We start from the raw sequence: 25,836 nt of genomic DNA on the forward strand, positions 1-25,836 counted from the left end.
TTCAAAGCAGCAGCCATTCCCCTGCCATCTACATTGCTTTTATTAGCATTCTTTAATTAAAAATTTAATTGCATATTTTAATTAAAAATACACAATCTTCTGGACCCATTTAATTCAAAGGTCACTTTATTTAGTCTTTTCTATTTCAAATTACTACCAATGTGCAGAATATCAAATTACCCCCTCAGGTTTAAAGGTAAAGGTAATATACCTCCATAATTCTTGATCATAAACCTGGTACGTTAATTTTATCCAACTAATATTAAGTGAGACCCTTCTCAACATGGAACTGTGGAAAGTAAAATTCTGTATTACAAAAAGCCATCCCACGTATTTCTCACCCAACACTTAGCATTCATTTGTTCAGCAATTGTAGAAAGTCTACTTTCTGCTAGTCCCCAAGGACAAAACGTTCCTCTTCATAAAAACCTATATTGTAGGGCTCTGGGGTGGCTGTCGGTTAAGCGTTGAACTCTTGGGTTTCTGCTCAGGTCATGATCTCGGGGTGATCTCAGAGTCCTGAGAGCAAGCCCCTCGGCAGGCTCTATGCTCAGCAGGGAGACAGCTTGAGGTTCTTTCTCCCTCTCCCTCTGCCCCTCCCCCCCCCACTTGCTGGCATGCTCGCTCATGCTCTCTCTTTAAAATAAATAAATAAAATCTTTGAAAACAAAAACAAAAACCCCTACATCAGCTAGAGGGAGACAAAAGAACAAGCTCCACAGTGTATTAGAAGAATATAAGGACTAAGGAGATAAAAGAAGCAGAGAGGAGAGCGTGGGGGAGGGGGGTCAGGGCTGCTATTTATATAGGGTGGGCCTCATCCAGAAGGTAACATGTGATCCAAGACTTGAAGGCGTAACTCACAGTCTAACAGGAAAGCTTTGTAAGACGGACTTCAGTGCAAGGGGTATCCCATAGGGGTATCCTATCCTGCCAGTTCTAACAGCTAAATCTGCCCCTCCTCCCCACCCCCCTTTGCATTAGCACAGATCCTCATGTATTATTCTAAACTGGATTATTGCTACAATACCCTAAACCATCAATCACCCTTTCCCTAGACTCCTGTGAACTCCTAAACCAGCTGTCCTCCATCATGATGTTGCCCAGATGATCTTCCAGTTATGCTCTGGTTTCCAAGGTGGTCATCGGCTTCTTGCTTACTTCCACTATTCCTCCACACATACCCTAAAATGCACATTCAGTTCCCTGGGCCTGGAATACACATCTCCAACCGGCCAATTCCCACATACCCTTTGAGACTTTCTCTAAGACCCTTTCCCTGACACAACTTGTCCCACTCCCAGTATACACTGTTCAATGTGCCTCAGTCCTTCCACAGCCCTTATATTATATACCTTTATCTTACTACACATGGGTAGTGAGTCAACTTGGATTACCATCTCCCCACCCCACTTTAAACTGTTGAGCAAGGGCAAGCTGAGCATAGTTCCTGGCATAGAAAACCCTAGCAGATTATTAACTACACGTTCATTGAATGAACGAATGAGCTAATGAACAAAGGAACAGCCATCTGCCTTTCAAGAAATTACGGTTTAGAGGAGAGATACCCTGCTCCCCATGTCCCTACATTGTTCCAGAAGGATTACAGAACAAAGGTGTTCAAATGTTACAGTGTTCTGTCCTTATAAGGGAGTGATGTGAGATGTATTTTTTAAAATAGTTCATGTAAAATTTTTCATGAAAAATTTCGACAAATACCATTTAAATGAAATCTCAATTTTAAAAAATAATGTCACCTAGAGTAATTTGATAGATTTACATAAATCTGTTTCACAAATCTGTAAGTATGAATTATAGGATGTCAGCATATAATTTTGTTGAAAGTGCTTTTTCACTAATATAATTAAGTCTGCCGAGACTATTCATGTACAAGTCAAATAAAATGCAGAGTGAATTCTGTAAAAACCTGGTAGTTGAATCAACAATAAAAGGTGACTATGCTGATTGATGTGTATCTATTATTTCATTTAGAGCAGTAGCAATGTTTCATGAAATAAAAAAGGACAAAAGCAGCATGAATCTTTTCTAAATCCCACAGCAGAAACAGGTCACTATGGTCCTCTCTGACAAGCAAGACTATTTGCAATCTCAGGTCTAATACTGTAATACTTTAAAAAAAAAAAAAAAAAATTTTAAAAGATTCACTGTCTCCAAACGTTGCCCGATATAAAACTTCATCTCCTAACAAAAAAAGCAAATAATGTGAATTAAGAAAACAAGTTTACTCCGGGGGTAGGGGCGGGGGTGCAACTTTTGGTTTTAAAGACAGACCTATCCCTTTCTCTCATTGTTAACACCCTTCTTTCCTCCTCCCCCAAACATGATAGAGTTCCAAATATGTTGTGCTTCTTCAGATGGACTTTCTGTTCTTGGGCACTGGTTATGCGTGTCTGTTCAGACAGGCTGTGCACTGCAACTCTGGCACCAAAGCGGGGAGCACCAGACTTTCCAAAGGAGCTCTCTTAATATCTCGGATATGATGTGTAACAAAACCGTGTGGATACCACACACATCAGGGGAAAGGTTTGAGAGAATCTTAGAGGAGAACAGAGGGATGCAATCCTCTCCAGTCACATTTTCTCTCCAAATTTTAATTCCTGACTTAGCCTGAGTCTCCTCAGATGCAGCACGCCAGTTGCAGCAAGACCTTTCATTTAAACACTCAACTAACTCAGGTCAAATTAAACAGGTCCTCCTAGCTGCCCTCTAATGAGGAAGATCAAATTGTGAGGCAGAGGACTAGTGAGATCCTATTACCACAAAACAAGCCAGCCTCCCTGAAAGCTCAGAGCATTTTTACCAGCTTCCCAAAGGACATTACCAGGGATTAGCACAAGGAAGGAGAATTCAACCTAGACGCTCACATAATACAGAAAACAGATGGCTCACTCGAAGACTTATCTTCCACCCAAATGTTAATAAAGCTGGCCTAAGACTAAAATGCCCCAATATTTTAAAAAGGTTTTAGGACTTCAGAGATATACTGAGATAATAGAGAAGAGTTTAAATTGTAACTTTTCTGCTGAAATCAAAGTTGTAAATAGTGATCATTTGGTAAATATTACCTAAGCAGCCTAATTCTAAAGGGAGCTGTTAACATCCTCAGCACCAAGGCACTTTCCTTTCAAGTTAATTTTAATGGCCATATCTGTCCTCTGATTATGAAACTGGTAGAGCTCTATTTTCCTATGGTTCCAATCCCAGTAATTATGAATCTGCTGGCAATGCAGCGTGACCTTGCTTAAGTTGGTCAAACTGTGGATTCTTAATACATCACAATTTCAGACAACATTAAGAACTCCCACACAATTCGGTCTTAGGCTATGGAGAACAGCAACAGCATATTAAATTCGTGAGTACTGCACATGGGTACTAAGATGTCTTGCATCCAAGACCAGGGAAATTAGGAAATATGATCTTTATCCAAAGTGAGGAAAATAAACCAATTGATCCAGCAAATACATCTTAGAATAAGACTTCACGTTGGAGGTTCTCTGGCCAGAGACAGTGACCCATTGTAGCATCGCAACACCACAGTTAAAATAAAAGCGAGCTCTCATTACTTACTAACTTAGGTAGTTGCCCTCAAAGAAAAACCAGCAGTGCTACCTTAAATACTGGAACTGCCCCCATAATGAGAGCAAAAGCTAAAAAACTGGCAGGTGGCTAGAAAGTCAGACACTACAGTTCAAAAAAACAAAAACAAAAACAAAAAAACACCTAGCAACTTTCTTTGTTTAAAAAAAAAAAAATCAACAACTCTGAGCTAAGGCAAAACTACTTTCAGCAGATCTAGGTCTGCCTCCACATTCTCATTTCTTTATTGATTAACTCTATACAAATTTCTTTTTTTCGTGTTTGCTTGTTTGTTTGTTTAAGTAGGCCCACATCAAGCATGGAGCCCAACACAGGGCTTGAACTCATGACCCTGAGATCAAGACCGGAGCTGAGATCAAGAGTCAGATGCTTAACCAACTGAGCCACCCAGGTGCCTCTATACAAATTTCTTATAATTCTACACACACACACACACACACACACACACACACGAGTTATTTGCTTTATCTTGTGCTTTCCTAAAAGGCAATGGAGTTGTTCATGTAAATATCATTTGAGATGAGGGCAAAAGAACTGTATATCTCAAAATATTGTTGTGGTCAAGAGAGAAATCAGTTAACAACTGCAGTAGTAAAAAGGGCATCTGCTGTTGCTTGCACTACCAACTGGTGTCAATCTATGCACACATGTACACACACACTCATATGCACACACACTCATATACACACACACTGGTGAGCAGTCCATCAAAAACCAATACAGCTTCTTAATGTGTTTTTCTCTCTTTGTAAGACATTATTTTTTATTTAGATATTGCAAGAAAAAAAATTTAAATATCCTTAAACACTAGAATTAGCTCAGTGCCCTTTGAAACTGTGTCAAAGAATCTCACAAACCACTATGAGCAGCTCCCTGTTTTGTCCAGAACAATGGGAAATATTAGTCTACAAATCCCACCACTTCCACCTGATTAAAAAAGAAATCTTGTAAGAGATAAATTTTCTTCTTGAACACATAACAGTTTGTGTTACAAAAAAAAAAGAAAACAACTCATCCAAAAGTTAAAAGCTCACTAGTCAAAGCCTTCCAATACAAAAAGCTCAGTAAGTCTATGGGAAAAGTCTGTTCCTACTGGTCCATGACTGCTTTTATCTAAGCTTTCTAGAAACAAACAGTACCACTGCCTAATTATAAACTGGCATCAAGCAACTTATAAGTCTTCCAATACACATACTCATTTAATTCTCACGATAAAGCTCTGTGTAGATAGATCTGTACCAATTTCACATTTATAAATTTGGAGGCCCAGACATGCTAATTAACTTACTCAAAGGCACACAGTTAGCTGGTTAATGGTAGTTAGGTTTCTCCAAAGCCAGGGTTGACCTTTCCAAAGTTGGTCTTCCCGGCATATACTTCACTGCCTTTGGCCAAGTTTGGGAATTACACTGAAGCAGAGTCCCGTATATCCAAAGGTCACATGTTTTCAACCAGGATATTCATAATCTCCAAATACACCTGCAATTATTTCCTTGTTGTCATGTAATCGATTGATTGGAACTTCACCATTCTTTCCTAATCCATCAAGACACTATGTACGAAAGAAAAAAAAAAAAACTAGAAAAAAAAAAAAAAGGAATGGCATGCTGCAGGTGCACAAACCATTTAAATCCTCAAAACAAATCCATCATTACAAAACAGATTAGAGATATCCACATTATAAAAAGATTCATTTAAAACAGGACTTGATTTGCATACTCTTTTTCCAGAAACTCAGAAAGCAATTCTTATGGCTAAAGCCAAACATGTTTGCTACTGCCAAAATTGTCTCCCACACAAGACACTTCTCTCGTCAGCAGATTGCATTGAAATGCTTTTATACGCACAGTGTGGTTTCCTAGCTGAAGAAAAGCAGGTGGGATCAATACCACATGCTCTCTGCCCTCTTTAGATCTTTGCTCAAAAATTTAAAGCATGACAGTAAATAGGGAGATGCAGGCACCTAATGAATGTGGAACATCTATAGTTAATCACTGGAGTTTCATGCTCAACCAGCACAAACTTGCAAAAGATATATTTAGTTGGCTGAAACACAGAAGAAACTCAGGAGTTTCTTGACAGAGAAATAAGGAAATAGGTATATGGAGAAGAGCTAATGTGTAGAGAAAGACAGAGGAGATGGTTGGACCAAAGGCATGCTGAATGCTGAATGAACAGCACGTGGTCTGTATAGAAGGAAGCCGACTGTAAGAACAGGGGTGCCCCACATGAAGGTCAGTAGTGGTCATACTGCAGCATGCACCAAGCAGGGAGGGACAATGAAGTTAAAAGATGAGAGAGAACTCCAGGGAGGTTAACTTTGGAAGCCTAGAACAATCAGGACATACAGATCTAAGACCAAGAAGACCATTGAGGAAGAAATTTTGATAAGCCAGAAAGGGGATCTGACCCAAATGCCTTTCATTCAAATCCCCAGAGATCTCTAAAAAACAAAAATTACAGGATAAAAACCCATGACCTCTTTCACAAGTCCCTATAAATCTGAAATGGCTAACCTTCCTATCTATTCCTTATTCTCCTAGTCCACAAAACCTTTTGCTCATGCTACCCTTCTCTGAGCCTCTACTCTGACCTTAGAATAAGCATGATTAACTGGACCCAAAATTGAACTTTTGGACCAACTACAACACCCAAAATTGAACTTTTGGACCACTATTCTTTTCCTTCGGTGGGCCTTCCATAATAAGGGCCAGGAATGGAATCAAAGGCAAACCCTCCTACCCCAGTAGCTCTGTACTTCCATGTACCTTCTCACCTTCCTAACACTAACAAAAGACAAGGAACCTTCTGAACCTTAATACTCAGCAATTAACATAGAGCACCAACCCAACAGCCTCTCTAACATTCATTCATTATGCAGCTAACAGATATGGGTAACTCCAGCCATCAAACAGCAAAACCCAACTTGACTACCCAGGGAAGACTTATGATTTTCCAAAACCTCCTTTACAAAGCTGTAAAAATTAATATACCCAAATCCTCCCCCCGACCCACCCCCAGTTAAGTTGCTCTTATGGGTGGAAAGTGTTAATAGTACCATAAACAAACACAAAGTGTTAAATCTTATTTTGACATTTTGTGCAGCTAACACAAGGTTATACATGATTTCTGAATGCACGTACATGCCTTAGTCCTACACATACAAATGGTGATACCAAGTCAAAAAAGAGAAAGAGTAAGAGGGGAAGGCTGGGTCATTTAAGAAGGGGACCCTGGGGGGCATGTGGCTGGCTTAGTCAGTTAAGCGTCGGACTCTTGATCTTAGCTCAGGTCTTGATCTCAGGGTCATGAGTTCAAACCCCGTGCTGGGCTCCACACTGGGTGTGGGGCCTACTTAAAAAAAGCGGGGGCGCGGGGGGAGACCATGGATAGCATCACATCATCGTCTGGAAAAAAAAAAAAAGTTTCAAATAAAGCAAACCATGTATCATTTCACCTTCTTATCTGTATCATTGATAAAGTATACTCAATATATGTAACAAGGCTTTCACTTGGGGACAACTTTTCACTTTAGTTCATTTTATTTCAAAAAAAAAAAAAAAAAAAGACCATAATTAAATTAGAGATATTTTTAGCAAAGACAAAGGAAGTAAAATTCCAAAGGACATCCACTGTCCCCAACTGACACAAAGATTTACATATAAATAACATGTGATTTTCCTTTTGTGCAGCACATTTTGTTTAGTTTATATTTAATAAAGAAAGGCATTACCTTTTCAAGAGGATATGAGGAACATGGTTGTTCCCCACCTTCCACCCCCATCCCCGGCAACAGTCACATAAAAGGACTGATTTTTATACTTAGGAGAAATCCCCAAACAGACCAATTGTGTTTGGTCAGGTTAGGGTATAAATGCTGACTATAAAGGAAACTTATTTAAATACTACAGACACAGCTTCAAGGACCTCAAGAAAGCCCTCTCTGAACCAGTAAGGAGAAAACATCCTATAGAGGAAGCCAGTAGTACAAGGTGAAAGTTTAAAAGCTGCAGGTCAGATGGGAACCATGGCTACAAATTAAGTCCAAGAGGTACCCAGACAGAAATAAATATCCATTTTGTTTTTGCTGAGGGACAGCTATGTTACAGCAAACCACTCTGAGACCACAGGGCAATTTGCCTGCCAATTAACAGATGGCTTCTAAAAAGAAATACAAAATGGTCTGGCTCCCATGATTGGCACATTCATATCACACATAAACATCTCTGACAAAATAACCTAGTTTGAAAGTTGAAAAGATTAACTATTGTGATCCTCCAAATTTAAAATTCACACACACACTTTAATTAAGAAGCAAATGCTTAAAAGATTTTGCTCAATGACTCATTAGCACACAAAAGTGATGTGTCCCTGTCCTCATCAGCATCACAGTAAATGCACCATCACAATGACATCGAGAAGCACAGAGGCTGCTCTCTTACCACTGACTAAAAAGTATATTAAAAAGGTAATATGCAAATCATATACTCCACAACTTAGTCCATCTGACCACTGCTGCTAACTCTGGACACAATTTCCCCCATGAAACAGGAAAAACCTAAACACAAAAATAACTTTTTTTTTTAAAGATTTTATTTATTTTTTAACAGAGAGAGAAACAGCGAGAGAGGGAACACAAGCAGGGAGAGTGGGAGAGGGAGAAGCAGGCTTCCCGCCGAGCAGGGAGCCTGATGTGGGACTCAATTCCAGGACCCTGGGATCATGACCTGAGCCAAAGGCAGATGCTTAACGACTGAGCCACCCAGTCGCCCCCAAAAATAATCTTTTTAACTTACTACCATTTTATCATCTCAAGTACCCACGAACCTAAAGCAAGATGGTGGGAAAAAGAATTTTATTCAACAAGTGCACCTAGGGTGCCTGGCTGGCTCAGTTGGCAGAGCATGCAACTTGATCTCGGGGTTCTGAGTTTGAGCCCTACATTGGGTACAGAGATTCCAAAATAAATAAATAAAAGAAGTACTAGGTACCTACACTTTTAATTTATCTTAAGGACTTTTTTTAAAGTTTTTTTTTTTTTTTTTAATTTCTTTGAGACAGAGCTAGAGTGAGTGAGCACAAGCAAGAGCAAGCGAGGCTGAGAGAGAGAGGGAGAAGCAGGCTCCCCGCTGAGCAGGGAGTCCGACACCAGGCTCAATCCCAGGACCCTGGGATCATGACCTGAGCTGAAGACAGACGCTTAACTGACTGAGCCACCCAGGTGCCCCTATCTTAAGGACTTTTAAAATGATGCTTGCTTTCATCTGCTATTACTGAAGTTACCTGATTACATATCTGAGGCTCACTCTTGGGGAAGATGCTGTGTTTTTAATAAGGACTTCTGATGTGCGAAGCAACTTCTACAGACAGAACTCCTAAGCTATTTGGGTCACATCACATGGCAACTCCGCAAACATATTTCAAGATTAGGGCAAAGAAAGGTGACATAAGGCATCTAATTCAGAATATACATCTTTTTGCCAAAAGTGTCCCTTATAGAAAAGGGGGCTGGGAGTGTAAGACCTCCTGCTAACTCAGCCCTAAGATGCACATCTGTGAAAGGATACCTCATCTGTGGAAAAAAGCTGGGCTATATGCACTGTCTCATAGTCATCCCTGTAACTCCACCATCTACCTTGCCCTTGTCAAGTAAATTACACAAATCAATTCTTACCAGAACATTGTAATCAGTCATGTTAAAGAGCCTCCTAGGCTGTAGAGTGCTATACAAAATGGTAGGTATTCAAGTACAAGTACACCACTCAGATGACAATTTCACTAAACACAAGTCTTTCAGCTCATTCCAATATTGAATAACCTTTAGTGTCAAGGAGTTTTCTTATGTTGTTGCTGACAATTTTTCCCTTGCTATTTATTTATAAAGGAGCTGGGGCCTAAATAGTATATATTACAAACTAATCTCCTTTATTTTGGGAAAACTTGAAAAATCTTATGTGTGGTGCCAGATCACTTACCAGTCAAGCCTTATCCCCAAACATAATGCAATGTTTAAAATAAGGGCTTATTCTATCTGTCCTCATAAACACCAACATTATTAAGGTAGTCCATTTATACCTAGATTATCAATCTCATTTTCCTCAAGCAAGAATATTTTCCCTAGCAAGAAAACATATATATTCACTGAAATGCATCTCTTTAACCCAAAGCCTTCCATACTGTACTTGGGTTCTTGAACTCCACTCCTCTCTCAAAAAATTACATCTGAGACTAAAGGAAGTAGAACTTATACTGTGTTTAAAAAGCTTTTTCTCCTATAGACAGTTGTAAATTGTAAAGGTGTAAAAACTTCAGATGCCTCTAAGATTAGTTGAGATTGAGATAAAGATTGACTGGCTCTAAGCAGCATTCTTCTGAAGAAAGGGAGAGGGACAAATTCTTTTTCTTAAGCCTCTAGACTATGAAAGATTACATTAAACATCAATTAAACAATTCAATTATGCTCTTCTGTGCTACTGGAACATCTTCATTTTAGTCCCTGCACTCTTGAAACATGGAAATTAACCCAGTATTTCTTCTTATTCCCAGCGATTCTCAAGACTTTTGATTGAATATCCAGAAACAAAAAAAAAAACTGAAGGTTAATCATAGTGATAACTACATGAGCTATCATATCTTATCAAATGATAGTTCTCAAATTTAAAATCTTGCCATCAGACATAATGACTTCCCAATCTTGCCTGTTACCCCAAGACCCTGGATTCCATTATTGCTCACAGAGCTAACTTACCCCTTCACTTTCACTCTCTGTAATTCTCATATAAGTTAAAAGAAGGGAAGCAACACTCCCCCTGCTTGTGTTCCCTCTCTCGCTGTCTCTCTTTCAAATAAATACAAAATAAATAAAATAAAAAAAAGAAGGGAAGCAAAATTTCTATGGAAACACAAAATGACCAGGAGCCATACTAGATTATTACAATCCCCGAAGGAATTTTGTTTCTTCTGAATGCAGAATCTACAGGCTAATGAAGGTGTTATTCAAAGACTTTCTGTATCATTTCCTAAAACCTATTTGATACCCTGGCCAGGCCAGGCCCCTCCGGACCCCCATGCCATATTTCCACTAAAAGCTACTTGAACAGATATCCCACTCTAATCCTTTAAGCTTACATAAATATCTTAACAGGTTGCAAGGTGAGAACACAAAACCAACTGGATATTCTTTTTTTTTTTTTTTTAAAGATTTTATTTATTTATTTGAGAGAGAGAGAATGAGAGAACACATGAGAGGGGGGAGGGTCAGAGGGAGAAGCAGGCTCCCCGCTGAGCAGGGAGCCCCACGCGGGAGTGGATCCTGGGACTCCAGGATCATGACCTGAGCTGAAGGCAGTTGCTTAACCAACTGAGCCACCCAGGCGCCCCCAACTGGATATTCTTTCAAACAATTACAGTTACAATTCTGCATCAGGGACTAGTTAAAGATAAAAGTACTCTAAAAAGGAAAAAGCTAAAACTAGAATTTGATTTAAAAAAAACCAAAAAAGAAAAAACCTGAAGACTGTCCAAAATCATTGATACTGACAATGTAAACCACTGACTCAGTGGGACAACTGATTTGACACACCATAACCAACCTACTCAGATCCATTTAAAGTGGACTAAGAACAAACTAAATAATTCATTTCAGTGGTATGAAAAAAAGCTCTCAGGGACTAGTACCAGGGTTAGGAAAGAGGACTCGGAGAACAGTGCCTTGGAGGCCACTGTGTTATTGACCCAGTGGCACCTTAAGACTGGATTTAAAGCATCAAAATGTGAGGAAATAAAATTGTTCCCTCAGGCTCCAGTGACCTTGAATACAATGAAAGGACTCTGGTTTGCCTGTTTACATGCTGCTCTGCCTCCTTTAAACCTTACTTCAAAAGGAGAATTTAACTTTCTCAGGATAAAGCCGGAAGGTCAAACAGGTTGTGAAGAGTCAAGGACAAGACCACATCTACCCTACAAAGTAAAAAAATAACCAGATCTGTCACCTCAAATGCAGAAATGCAAATTTCTGTGGAGCTGGACAGGAGGTTGGGGGTGGATTTGTGAGCCATATACACTCCCCCTTCAAAATCAAAGCATTATGTAGAAAACAGAGTTCCAACAAAAAGTACAATGATGAGAAAAGAACTCATTAAGAGCTAAAAATAATCTCTAATTCACAATATGCATACGGATTTGACAAAAAAAGGAAAACAAGATGTAAAATTGCATCTGCTAAGTTAACCATGCCCTCGTGGAAATCGCCACCCCCCCTTACACAAATCTGTAAAGTCTGTGATGACTGAATAAAAGCAAGGCTTTAAATGTTTTCAATGAATATTCCAACAGAAAGAAAACAAAGGGATAGCAATTTTTTTTGGAAGTCTCTGATCTGCTAACACTACAGGAATACTGGGCCTCTTAACATCCAAACACACAGGCCTCTGCATTTCCCTACCTGAATGTCTGATTTTATGAAATCAGAATATTTGGTAATAGTATTTACAATTTATATTAAAGGGGTACTACCTTTTTTTTTTTTTTTTTAGTTTGGACTTTTTAATATCACAGCATCAGACTTTCAACAACTGCAAGTACCAAAAAAGTTAGAGGATTTTCTCATTATCCGTAGGCAAGTAAGGACAGAAATCTTACAAAATGTGTTTGAAGACAGTTACAAGAAGAAACGACTTTGGTTTCCCACACCCATGTAAATTCAGCCTACTTTTAAGGAAGAAGATGTCCATAAAAGTGAAAACAAGCCTCCGTTTTTATCTAACCAATACCTCATGACTCAATTTAACAACCTGCTGACCTTCCAGGCCAGTAAGAGTCCACTGGGGAAGCTCAGCTGAGAGTACCTTCATATTTTAAGTCAAGCTCATTCATTCTGAATAACATGCACACAATACCACACAGAGCAGTAACTCCATACTCCAGCACTCTAGTTCATAGAGACTGATGTATTATCAGTAATCATCTTTCTGGGCTCCCAAGTCCTGCCTTGAACTTCCTATCCCACTTCGTCCCACTTCTAGAAAATCAATTATCTTGGTCAAATCACCTAGAAAGCAGAAAACAGAACATTAGCTTCAGGTTGTTCCCACATCGTGCCTGAGAAACTAAGAATTCGAAAGCAACAGATCTATTTGAAGATCTTTTCAAAATTGGTTCACCTAAGGAAGGAAGTCTGCAATTGTCATAACTGAATGTGTATTAATTGGTAAGAAGGGGATAGGTAAGAAGGGGATAGGATAGAGAGAGATGCCTGTGTGCTACCCACTTGATAAAAGAAACTCCCTTTGGAGTCAAATAGCTCATATAAGGCTACATTACAAGGAAGTGGCTAGACCGGGATATGAACCCAAACGTCACACATTCTTTCTAGGCTAAAACCTCTAAAATAGCCTCATTAGGCCACCTCCCTAGCTGGGGAGTAGCAGTAGCAGGTGGTTTTGTTTCAATGTTAATCCTAAGAACCTGATCCCAAGCTAAGCAAGTAACAACCCTAGTGTACATAGGGGTTTGGTCAATCCTATTACCACTGCATTCAAGCCCATCTCACATGGAAAGATACAAAGGAGTGCTATGAACACAGTTTAAATCGAATAGCTCCATCTTGCATTTGTTTCCGTGAAGGAGGTATACAGAGTAAGAATCTTTCTTCTTATTTAGAACAATGTAGAATGATCCTCCATTAGTTAAATACGATATATGATGTAAGGCTGAGTACGTCAGATCACAAAAAGATAGTTTTAACTGAGGATCTGTTTCTTCACAATACTTGGAAGAGCTGCCAATGCAGCTTTACAACTTTAAAGCTTCTCAGAATATAGTTGATGACAGATACCATCACCAATAAAAGGACATTCAATGGTGTCAAAATATTGACATTGTAAAACTTTAAAAAGCGAAACCATGTTTTAAGGAGTAAAACATGCTAACTAAAGCCACTGCATAGGCCTCACAAATCAAACGACACTCACAAGGAAAATGCCAGGAAATATTTTTTAAAGCTGACCTTTTCAGTTGAAAAGGCAACCTCTGAGGGTTTCCACAGCTCTCAAAATTCAGTACTAGCAATGCACTCCACTGAAAGTCAATTAACTTAGAACAAGCTTGGAAGAAGCTGGTGAATTGTGAAGCACGGTTTTAGCTTCAATGATCAACTCTTCTGTTCAGGAAATATTTAAAAGGAAATGTTCCAACAGGTACAAAATCAAAATGCTTTGCTCTATTCATAATTTTGAAAGCTAAAAAACAAAGGCTGATGCTAAGGTAGTGTAATAGATAAGATAGTGAAATAAAAACCATCAAAAGAAAAGCAGGTTGATTTTGTATTACATAATGGAAAAGGGAGGGGGGAGAGTCAATTTCATAGGTGAGGAGAAACAGTATTTGAACATTCTATGGATTACAGAAGGAAGAAGAAATCCTGTATCAGAATTTAATTGCTCTTTATCTTCTCCCATTTAGTTCATCATCTTCTTTCTCTTCTACGTTTTTCCGTCATTACTAGGACAGCCACGAAATAATAAATTGAAAGTGGTTTCTACTCTATGCTACCAATCTCCTGGTGCAGAAGTAAACAAAAACTAGAAAAAAAACAGTGTGAAAAGATCTGGAATAGCAAACAGCATACATGCACTCACACTTGGCTAAATTTTAAGAGGAGGACTCGTTACAGAAGAACTTCAACTGTGTTTTCTATGAACTGGAATACATTAACAAAGTTTATGTTTTGTACCAAATTAATAAAGGAATCAAGTCAAAGGCACTCAATGCATGCTCTTAATCTACTGACAAGACAACCATGATCATTCTAGAAGCCCCAGTGACGATATGGGTCAACAAAGCACAGAATCAAAACTCATAAACCTCATTTACACAATAGGTTCAACCTCATTTTCCCAGTAGATATTCTTAAAAAGCTGCTGGAAGAATGTGTAACCAGCTCTAGGGAGCTGCAATACTTTTCTTCATTTCCTTCTAATGGAATAAAGCATAAAGTAACACAAATATCAACATCAAGAAATCAGAGAAACTAAAATCCAGATGATTGACAAATTAATCAGCAATGGTTTTGCTCCAAACTTTTCTATATCCTCAAGATAGCTGTCTTTTCTTCCCAGCAACTAGCCATTTCAGGATGCATTACCACTGGATATCCAAAGAAGAACCTTTCTGTTTAGGTTTGCTAACTGAAAGTTAATTTATTTCATGGTAAAGGGGTCCTAAAGAAGATACCACCCCAAATAATGCCATTTTGGCCTACAATTATTTTGAGCTGAAGGCAATTAATAATCAACAGACACAGAGAGTTCTCTTCCCTACCCTTTTCTGCCTACAAAAAAGGTCACAAATTTCCTTTGTGAAGAGGTACCCTGCCCTTGTGCCAGAAAGAGGAGAGCAACTCTCACCACCAGTGATGGAGAGCTGGCACCAAAATGTACAAACAAACCTTGCTAAAATAGCTCAATACCTTCCATTAGTTTCCCCCATGTAAGTCCTGGTCACTTCCCCACAATTTATCAAGCCTCAGAATCCAAACCCCTTTTCCTTTGGTAAAATGGTTTAAGCCCCCAAGTCTAACCACTTCTTTGAGTTTCAATTCTCTTTTTTGAGCTCCAGTGCACATAAAATACTAATAAAAATTGTGTGCCTCTACTGTTAACCCCCCCTCCGCCCCCGCCCAGTTTTATTTGAGATAGAGTTGACATAAAACACTGCCTAATCTATCTTTTGTTAGGTTCAGTCCCTGGGGGCCTGTGAATTAAACTAAGAGAATTAAGGAAAAGATTTCCCTCCCTGATAAGATAAAGAACTGTATTTAGTTTCTGATAAATTTTAATTTCATCATCCTGAAGTTCATCTAAATTACTCAATGCTGACATTAAAATTTGTTCTTTAAAACACCCTGAGTTCAAGGTTTGAGTGGAAAAATGAACATAGAATTTTAAAGTTTTCCCCCCAAAACTTTATAAAAAGCTTCTATACTGGTAACAAATTTTTTAAATGACTGACTAGTCATGACCTTTGAAAATGGACAAAGGTGCAATTTAAAAAGTTTCCTCAGTACCACCACAAAAAAAAAAAAAAATTTCATTTTATACAAATATCACTTTATGCAAATTTAGTCACTAAAATCTAAAGATAGGGGCGCCTGGGTGGCTCAGTTGTTAAGCATGTGCCTTCAGCTCAGGTCATGATCCCAGGGTCCTGGGATCGAGCCCCGCATCGGGCTCCCTGCTCCTCGGGAAGCCTGCTTCTCCCTCACCCACTCCCCTCTGCTTGTGTTCCTGCTCTCGCTATCTCTCTCTGTCAAATAAATAAATAAAATCTTTAAAAAATAAAACAAAATAAAGATAGCCATATTCAAATGTATTGTATTTCACAGTTAATACATTAGGGACCACTAAAGCATTTACTAGTAGAACCAAGGTGCCCTGGTTTTGTGAAGACTTGAGCACACACCAGCCTTTCTGCTAAATCTCTAATTAAGCAGCACTCAGAGTCTGCAATGTGAGGTGTTTATTAAGCTACCACCAAACACCCACCCACTCTGCCCTCTTCAACTACATGTCTGAAAGAATCAGAATTCTTAATCTCTTGATAGTATGGACACCCAACAGCTTGACTTTAGGATTTTAACGGATACACACAACCACTTCTCAAATTAATGTTCATCAAAACAGCCTGAGGCTCACTGGATTGACTTCATCACAGTAAATAAATGCTATTAAATTTGAAGGTATGGATTAGAAAAACAAAATACCACTTACTGCTTAAATCCTGAAAAGCTAAGAACCCTATTTAAAAAAAGGGTGGGGGGGGAGAAAGTCTCTGTTACCATAGGTGGCACTGTGTGTTCAGAGGTAAGCATCCAAGGAGGGACACTGGCAAAGTCCCTCCCTGGGTTCACTACAGTTTGTATTTGTTTGGGTCTTTGTTTTTCCCTTTTGTCTGAAAGATTCCAGTTGGCAGCTGATGGGGTCAGCAAAGGACCCACCTCCAACAATTCCTAGAATAATAGTGAAGACATCACACCAAGATAAAAAAGAGCATCACTCATTACCTGAGGTCTTATCTAGCTCTTCTATTAAAAGAAAGGAAAAGTAACAATGACAGAACAAGCTATCTTGGAGTTTTGAAAACCCGTTACACATGTGCACACACACACACCCTTTCAGGGACAGGTCAGGTGTTCAGTAAAGACAGAGCCTAATGACTAAACATCTCTAGTCCTGCACCCCAGGAGTTAACGCATCAGAAAACACCGCTAGGGAGGGGACAGCCCCTGAAACTCAGTTTGCCGTAGATCAGGCACTGAAGTTATAACAACTCTCCCACCTAATTCCAGCCAGAGTTCAGGTAAACCTGGAATATCCTGGTTCTATCTCCCTGCAAAATGTTCAGGAAAAGTAGGGGATAACTCCCAGGTAAATGGAACATTCTGGGCCCTACTTCAAAGATTCTGATTCAGTAGGTCTGGGCAAGGCCCAGAGAGCTGCATTTCTGGTAGTCATCCCAAGTGATTCCAATGCAGGTAACTCCACTGACTATATACCTCAAAAGGCTGATTCCCAAAACTGCTTGCTTGCCCATCAAAATCACCTGGGGAGCTTTCTGACAACAGATTCCCAAAGCCTTCAGAATCTATATTTTTAAAAACTCCTTCACATGAGGATGGGCAGCCAGATTTAGCAATCACTGAGCTAGAGTATCCAAATTCACAACTATAGACTACAAAGTTTGTAGAGAGGCATGGATGTTCTCCTTCATTTTATGTATCCGCCGGTCCTTGACTCTCAAAACTCTCACTCCCCTTCTGAAGACACACCCACCAAAAACTGCCCCTCGGTGGATCTGTACAAGTTATGTGTCTCACTATAATCCTGGGTTAATTTTTAAAGAGCTCTGGCCTCTAACAAAAGGCAAGGAGGAAATACCCCAGGAAAGAAGCAGAAAACCAGAATTCTGGTCCCTGCTCTACCACTTAACAGCTATGTGGTCTTGGACTATTCAGTCATTTAAACAAACCTGGGCTTCAGATCACTTGTTAAGTGAGAGAGTTGGCTAAGGTCACCTCAAGGACATTTCTGATTCTAACATTCTATTACTCATTCCTTGTATCATAAAATCTGTTTCACTCCTCTAGAACGCAGCATCAGCAGGTGTCAAGAACTCTAAAATGCATAACCTCAAAGAGATGGACCGACATCAGCTGAACTGTACAAGCAGCAGTAGCTTCTCATGATGAATGTCTATAGACAGGAAATGGGATGAAGCATAAAGGTGGGCATGAGCCCAAAGAAAGGGCCTGAAAAACAACATAATAAATAGAATTTAGGCCAAAGAGAAGGTTACTATATTTACTGCTGAAGAGGTGTCTTAATGTATTTCTCTAATCTTCATTCTATCAAAATAGTGACATTAATTTGCCAACAACAACACAATCTAAAAATTATATACTCTCTTTTAGAACTTAGGAAAGAGGCACATACTTTCCTAACTAGATTTTTTTTTAACCTGAGATACAGTTTTCTAATTCAGTATTATTTAAGCAGGGAAAGATTAAGAAAAATGAAAAAGAGCAACTAAATGTTCCTCCCAAAGAGTAATCTCATAGTTTTCTTACAACCAAGAAAATTAATGCTCACTTCCTACAAAATCAGAATACAAAGAGCTGGCCTGGTAACTCCCCAGGAGGTAGGATAAATTGGATAATTAGACCAAGGAACTCAGACTTGACCCTACAAATGTGAACTGAGAAACCACATAAACTGGCTAATGCTAAACACCACAGGGCAGGGTCCAAATCCTCACAAATTCAATCTTTCTAGATATGTTAATAGTAGCTTTTAGGAAGATATGCCCAGTTGGCAAAGTACAACCATTCAAAACCCAGTTTTAGAAATCTACCATTTACTATACTATTTTGTTCAATACAAATATTTACTACGAAACTCAGAATTTAAAAAAATATATATTTAAATTTATGCTCTGAAACTAAGTCAGACCCCGTGAACACCATTTTAACCCATACTATGTCAAAACCAGGTTACTAGCCTCTGTATTCATTTATTTACCGACTCACTTTTTTATAATACATAGTTCATCATCATGGATGTTCGTTTATGAAACATGCTCATACTTTGATATAAACAGGTTACAGAAGAGTTTCAGAGTGTCTGATAATCTGTTAAATGATTTCAAAAGCTTTCACAGCAAAAGCTTTTATATGCTCGATGGAAATCTAGTATTGGAGGGGCACCTGGGTGGCTCAGTCGTTAGGTGTCTGCCTTCGGCTCAGGTCATGATCCCAGGGTCCTGGGATCAAGCCCCACATCAGGCTCCCTGCTCAGCGGGGAGCCTGCTTCTCCCTCTCCCACTCCCCCTGCTTGTGTTTCCTCTCTCGCTGTCTCTGTCAAATAAATTTAAAAATCTTAAAAAAAAAAAAAAATATATATAGTATTGGGGAGATATCCCCCAAAATGAGTTCTGTGGTCAAGTAAGGCCAGAAAACTGATTTCTTTACTGCAGGATTTTAATGTATGGTTTCTAATATGCTAATGATCTGCAGTTTGGCTCTTAAATAGGAAACTATGAAGGGCAGCATTTCTCAAACCTGCCTATCAATGGAACATTTACTCTGAAGAACAAGTATGACTGTGTCTCTTGGAATGAAGCTTAGAAAACATCTTTTGACCCTCCTGCCCACTGTGGATTTTCTTGGTACTCCATTTGCTTACCAGAGGTTTTAAACAGAAATTTTACCATGGTGAGAAACTTCATTGGCTCCCTCTCACTGAAAAGACAATGGTGGGGGATAAAGGAAATGGACAGCAAATATTAATGCACTTTGCCAGTATCTAACCATATACTTCAGATTACCATGCACTGTGGTTCCATTACCACTGTTTATCACACTAAAGACAGGGAGACAAGGGGTATGAAGACACAGAATTCAAATTTATTGCACCATAAAACAGCCCTAGTAAAAGACTTATGAAAGAATAAGATAATTCAAGATCAACCAGAGATGAAAGATAAAAATCTTTGAAATGTTTTTTGTGGAAGATGCTTAATACAAAGGATGTAAGATTTGCTTCGTATTTTTACCTACTCACACTATCATAACAAAAAAATTCAACATTTATATACCTAGTTCAAGTTTTTGTTGTTGTTGTTGTTTTTTTAATGGTAGAGACAGTTACTAAGCAATCAAACCAGAAATCACATCATTGATGTCATGGCCTTTATACCATTTATCACACAGTCATTTATGTCAAAGAGGTTGCAAAATTCACAAATGAAGAAGTGGTTTTGCTAAAAAGATAGTAATAAAATTTTAGTGTCAGGACAAATGTATTAAGAGCCATCTGTTCTCTACATTTTTCAACTTCTCAAGAACTGTCTATAAATTTCACGTATGCTGCTGACACTGATTTTGGAAAAAGAAATGGAAAAATATTCTCCATTTGATTATCAGTATCAAAAAAAATCTTCCTGATGATATTGTGGCGAATATCTAAGTAACATAACTAGTTAAAATGTAATTATTCAGTATGGATTGATGACAACTATGTTTTACTTAGTTTTTACTTAAGTATGTTCTCTCTGTGAGCTTCAATTTCTAGCTCAAGGAAACAGGATTGTGAGGACAAGCTGAGGTGATAGCTCTAAGAATGCACTCATTCACCTCGGAGGCAGTAAACCCTGCTGTCTTGATAAAAGAACAGCTAAAGGTGCTATCTCAAACAAAGTAAAAAATGATTGCAGAAATCACCTAGTGTGACCCTTTTCTTTGCCCTCTACCATTTTACCAAGGGAGACCTGAAGCCAAGAGCTGACTTGTCCAAGGTCACAGGACTAAAGTTCAGATTCTTGGTCAAACTCTTCTCACTGCCTTTAGGTATTATTTGCCCATTTCAAATATTTAGTTTTTATAGTTTGAGTTATAAGCCATGTAAAGCAATTGAATATACATCACTCAAATTTAACAGTAACATGAGAAAGTTAGTCTTCCTACACTAAACTTCATACATTTTCAGTGTTTGAGAACAACAACTACAGGAAATATTAACCCTTGTATCCCAAGAACATGCTCAATTAGGTTTTGGCTTATTCTAAATATTTAGTTGAATCTTACAAAATACTAAGGATATTTTCCACTACCCAATGTTCAAAATGTAGTATCAAAGGTCAAATTACCCATCCTTTCTTTTTTATCTTTATGATAAGAGGAACACTCATACACCACTTTTTCCTTTCCTTGTCAAGGAACAGAACATAAGATCTTGCTACATTCAAATGATATCAGTGCAAGTATTTATACATTGACAATGTGAATATTACTATTTGCTCTGTCATATGTATTATAAGCAGAACTACACAGACTTCAAGGAAAAGACATTTTAAGAGGTTTCTTCTTTTCCCAAACAGAATATGCTTCTTATAGCTCATTGTTAAAATGCTAAGTCACATAAGAACAGGGAACTAAAAACTAAAGGTCAACATGACACTTTGTCCCAGACATACACAGACTTCTAAAACCATTTTCAGAGATGTTATTGTACAGTACAGGGTATATAAAAGTCTAGTTATAATATATACTGCCCATAAAAATATTTTATGCTTTAAAAGGAAAACAAAACTCTTAAAACTAGGTTTCGTGATGCTGATGTATTCAGTAACAGAGAGAATACCTAGGTGGGTAAAACTGCAGCACTCAATGATCTACAAGCAGTAAACTTACTATTTTCTCACACCGTGAAACACAATCCTTTAAAGGTGAGTAACCTGTATAAAACTGCATACCTGTTATTTTGTCCCTTACAAGCTTACAGGACTCTATCTCACCGATGCTCCCAAAGAGACTCTTTAGTTCCTCCTGTGTCATGTTCTGAGGAAGGTAGTTGACTATTAAGTTGGTCTTGCTGTCCTCTGTGTTCCCAGAGTCAACTGGTGAAGAGCAGTTGTTGTTTATGGTGGTTGGACCATTGGCTGTGTTATTGCAAGTTGGCCCATTAGACAGTTGTGTTTCCATGGCAGCAATTACCTGCTAAAAACAGAGAAAACAAGAAATGTCAGAATTCATATTTCACAAACTATTAGAGATTCCAACCAAGAATGTAAATACTTGTCACTAAATACGAGTCGTTCTGCTGAAATTATAATAAAGCTTCAACAAAAAGTGTAACACCTACGTTAATTTGTACTTCATACATTAAGCTAGTCAATTTAAGTTCACAAGTATACTTTCACATACATATTCCATACATGCACATAAAAAAGCACACTGTAAATGTTAAACATTCTCTAGAACCGCATTTTGGGGTCTATTCACATACCCTTACTCACCTGCAGTGTCCAAAGACCTGAGGAAATCTAGTACCAAAGGGCACGGAATTAAACCCTGACTAAAATCATACTACAAAACAGAAGTGCTTAACATGCTACCAAAAAGACAAACCAAAAAATGGTCTTCCTAACTCTGAAGAGATTTTCAGTTAGCCTAAGAGTTTCAATATTCTAAAACTGACAGACATCCATTAACTTAAAATCAAGGAGCAAGAGTACTTTAAAAAATATAAATTTGTCAACATGTACTGTTTTGGTTACATATTGGAAATGTTTTTGATTGACAATATCTTCTACCTCTTCTGTTGGTAAGAAATAAGAAAAATATCAGATGTCAAATGTTAGGGCATGAAAAGGATTTGTAGGATAACTTGGAAAAGAAGCTATGAGTACTTAGTGTACCTTGTAGAATCTACAAGCCATTCTTGTCAACCTTGGCAGTAAAGATCACCAACAAGGCGACTGATCTACAGCATCAAAATAGAATCCCCAAACAATTCAAAATGGCATTTTGCCTTGATTCTAACTTTAAATGGGAAAAAAAAAAACAAAAACAAACCCAAAACAAAAACTTATCCAGTTCACCAAACAACTACATAAATATTTCAACTTTTGCAAACAGACCAGCCCAAGGAATTTTCATTTGAGCACATAAGCCTGTTGAAATGCAAGTAATAAGGAACCTATAAACTCCAAATACAGGATAAATAGCAGTTTTGGGGAAAATGACCTCAAACTGTTCAGGCTACTCTAAAAATCTACTTATTAAGCAAATTTGGATCTAGCTTCCTAAAAATCAATGCTATGCCCTTTGAGCAAAAGAGTCACAAACCACAGCCCCAAATTTTCGAAAAACCATCTTCTGATAGCTATATACTTTGGACAGCCAAGATTGTGGGGGAATCCAAAAATCAAAGCATCACTGAACGAATTTTCCTTCATATTTCATTCAATACAGCTCTCATCTCCATAAAGAACTACTTCTCAAAACTGACAATTCTGAATTGATGGAATGCTAGTTTTAGGGAAGTTCTCTAACATATAAAAGGCAAAGAATTTGAGGCAAAATTTTTAAAAAGCAAAGTAGAGGGAAAGAGTGTTACAAGAGAAAAAAGTCTTTTAAAAAGCATATTGCCTAAGAAAAATAAAAGGGCACAACAGTGGATAAGCATACAGGAAGAAATCTCTACTGCCAAGAGATGTTTATAAAAGGCGGCAGCATAGGATAGATTGAGACTGGTCAACTGACCAGATTAAGACTGGTCAGACTGGCAAGAATGCTATCGTGCTATCGTGATTAAAAAAATAAACAAAATCCAGACTACTCATCAAATATCAAACAACCTATAACCCTCCATGACTGCATTTCAAAGAAATGGGTATTTTTTTCCCTACAAGCTGCATGCTACCTCTCTTGGGTAAGTGTTCTTAGAGAACACTTAAAGGAGCAAGGTAAAATAAAGAAATCTTTAGAAATCTGCAAGGAAAAAAATTGAAACAATTCAAGATACGCATTTTATTATAATTAACAAATTTATCTGAAACTGAGAAAGGAGTTCTCAAATTTTCTAATAAAGCATAACTGTTCCAGTCTGTAGAATATTAGCTGTGGGTCATTTTCCACAGCAAAACTCTTATAGGATTAACCTTTGCCCAGCATTTATGAAAATAATGAGTGGCAAGATGAGAGTGGCCAAGGCCAATTAAAACAAATCACTATTCAAAAGTTAGGGTATGTGTAGAAACTATATGAACCCCGAATAGGAGATATGGATTTAACTCATTGGGATGGCATGTGAAATATAAAGTGTTCATTGACTGAAATTAGCAGGATTTAGCAAGGACAACAAACACTCCTCACTTAATTGCACATTTATTTCCATGTTCAGGTGGCAAGAATGAGCTCCTAAGCCAACATTCAAGTGAACAGCTGCAGTAAGCTGTGTGTGCTGAAAATTACAGCATCTCTCAGCTATAGGACCATCTGCTCAGAATAAAATGATACTAATGTGCTATATTTTACAAATAATGCATATTCCATTGATAGGCTCAACACAACTGTTCACAGAATGCAAACTCTTTCAACAGTTACTGGGCAAATAATTTTCAGCCAGTTTCACAATTTCAACAATTTTTTTTTTTTGAGCATCAGGAATTGTAAATAACTTCAAAATTTAGTAACCAAAAAAATACATAGTAAACAGAATGTAAAGAATTACGGTAACTTAGTATTCAGACCATACCAAAACTTTTTTGTTTTTTTTTAAAAAAAAGCTTGTCACTCTTTTGAGTCTGCACTAAATCCTAATTTAGATTATAAAAAGTTACATACAAAACCATGGTTCTGATGCTACATAGACCACTATGGTTAAAATTGCAATGTGCTTTAAGTCGTAATGATGGCCATACCACAATAGGTTAAATGTAAGAATAATTAGTATGCCCAATGAAAAGTTCAAGTGTTTGGTATGGCCTCAGCACTCCTGCAACATGCTAAAAAAAGTAGCCTACAGAATTTAAGAAAAATCCCACAGACCCCAGTCCAAGGCTCTGCTGCCCACGAACCACTTCTAAGCAGAGAAGCCACATCACACAGTCTGACTGCCATGTTAGTTTGGAGTTGCCGTCTGCAATATGGACACAAAAAGTACCGTATGTTAGATGAGCAAGATAATGCAACAAATCAGTTTGTACAAAATTTACAGTGATTGTATTGATATTCCCAGCACGTCCATGCAGTGTGGCTTAATTGAATTTGAGGCAATTCCAATCTAATCTTTCCAAATTCATTTTAACATGTAGTTTTCTTGCACAAATTAAGCATTTTTAATTAAGAGCCTGATTTTCAAACAGTATTAACTAGTTACCTTGACATCTATCCTGAAGAACTACCTTAAACCACATCTCAAAAAAATTTTTAAATAATAAAACGAAGCAAAAACACTGCATGCTGTCCTGTCTCTTAAGGATGTGGGAGAAGGAAGGAAATGTGAATGAAATTTATAGTGAGAAAAGGCAGTCATGCAATTCATAAGTGAATGCTTTACATAAAAGCATTCTTTCCCCAAAATATCAGAAAGGCATTAAGGGAAACTATATTTGCCCACACTGTTACATTACACTATAAATGATCCTTAATCCTGGGACTTAAAAGTGAATCGAAACCCTGTGAGGTTATTCTGCCACTACCGTCCAACTGATCTCTAACAGTTTCACTGAGAATTGTTCACATAGACTAAGAGGCAGTAAACCAGCATCTTTCAATTGAAATAATTGGACCAATAAATAGGATTGTGTGGAGTAATGCTTATATAGGATGTCAGCTTTGTCCCTGAATGAAATCAAGTGAATGTTTTTTAATATGTAAATTGTAAACGCAGCACGATTTGAAATTAGTGCTGCGATGAGGCCTCCAATATAGTTAATGAGCCATTTACCACTTATTACAACTTGCCCAAATACTAAACAGAGCCACAATATTGGCACAAAAGCCAAAGTTTACATTTTAGCCATATATGCAGATCCTTTAAATGGTCAACAGAATATTCAGAAAAACTCAAGTCTCTGAAAACAGACAATGAGTAACAAAAGAGGGCCAAAAACATCTTTTACTTGGGTATTTATGATTATAAAAATTTCATCCTTAGAGTTAAACCTGGCTCTAAGCGATATACTCTTGACGTGAGTGATGACATTAATTAACACGTAACAATGGATTCCATTTTCTGGCATCTACCAAAAGGGTTTAACATACTCTTTACAGGATGCCATGAAAATGTTTTATACTTCTTCCCTTCTCCCACTGTTATCAGATAATTCAGTCTGAGTCTATGTTTTTTATTTTTTTTAAAAAAAGAACTACTTATAGTT

The 25,836-nt window shown here is 37.9% G+C and overlaps 1 protein-coding gene across 7 annotated transcripts in view; it reads right to left on the bottom strand.

Annotated features, from left to right (window-relative positions):
* Nucleotides 1-24,574, bottom strand: part of ELAVL2 (ELAV like RNA binding protein 2) — a 68,048-nt gene extending 43,474 nt beyond the window's left edge. For 4 of the 7 annotated variants that reach the window (XM_021681020.1, XM_021681023.1, XM_044920466.1 and 1 more), the window contains exons 1-2: nucleotides 24,503-24,574; nucleotides 21,424-21,667 (exon numbers count right to left, since the gene is read on the bottom strand). In XM_021681020.1, coding sequence (XP_021536695.1) covers nucleotides 21,424-21,667; nucleotides 24,503-24,574 — 316 coding nt within the window. Of the gene's footprint in view, nucleotides 1-21,423; nucleotides 21,668-24,502 lie in introns of those variants that run through there. The other 3 variants (XM_021681022.1, XM_021681021.1, XM_021681026.1) reach the window with 2 other exon arrangements.
* Nucleotides 24,575-25,836: the final 1,262 nt, after the last annotated feature.

Source organism: Neomonachus schauinslandi, chromosome 13 (assembly GCF_002201575.2).
Source record: "Neomonachus schauinslandi chromosome 13, ASM220157v2, whole genome shotgun sequence".
Taxonomy (NCBI): Eukaryota; Metazoa; Chordata; class Mammalia; order Carnivora; family Phocidae; genus Neomonachus; species Neomonachus schauinslandi.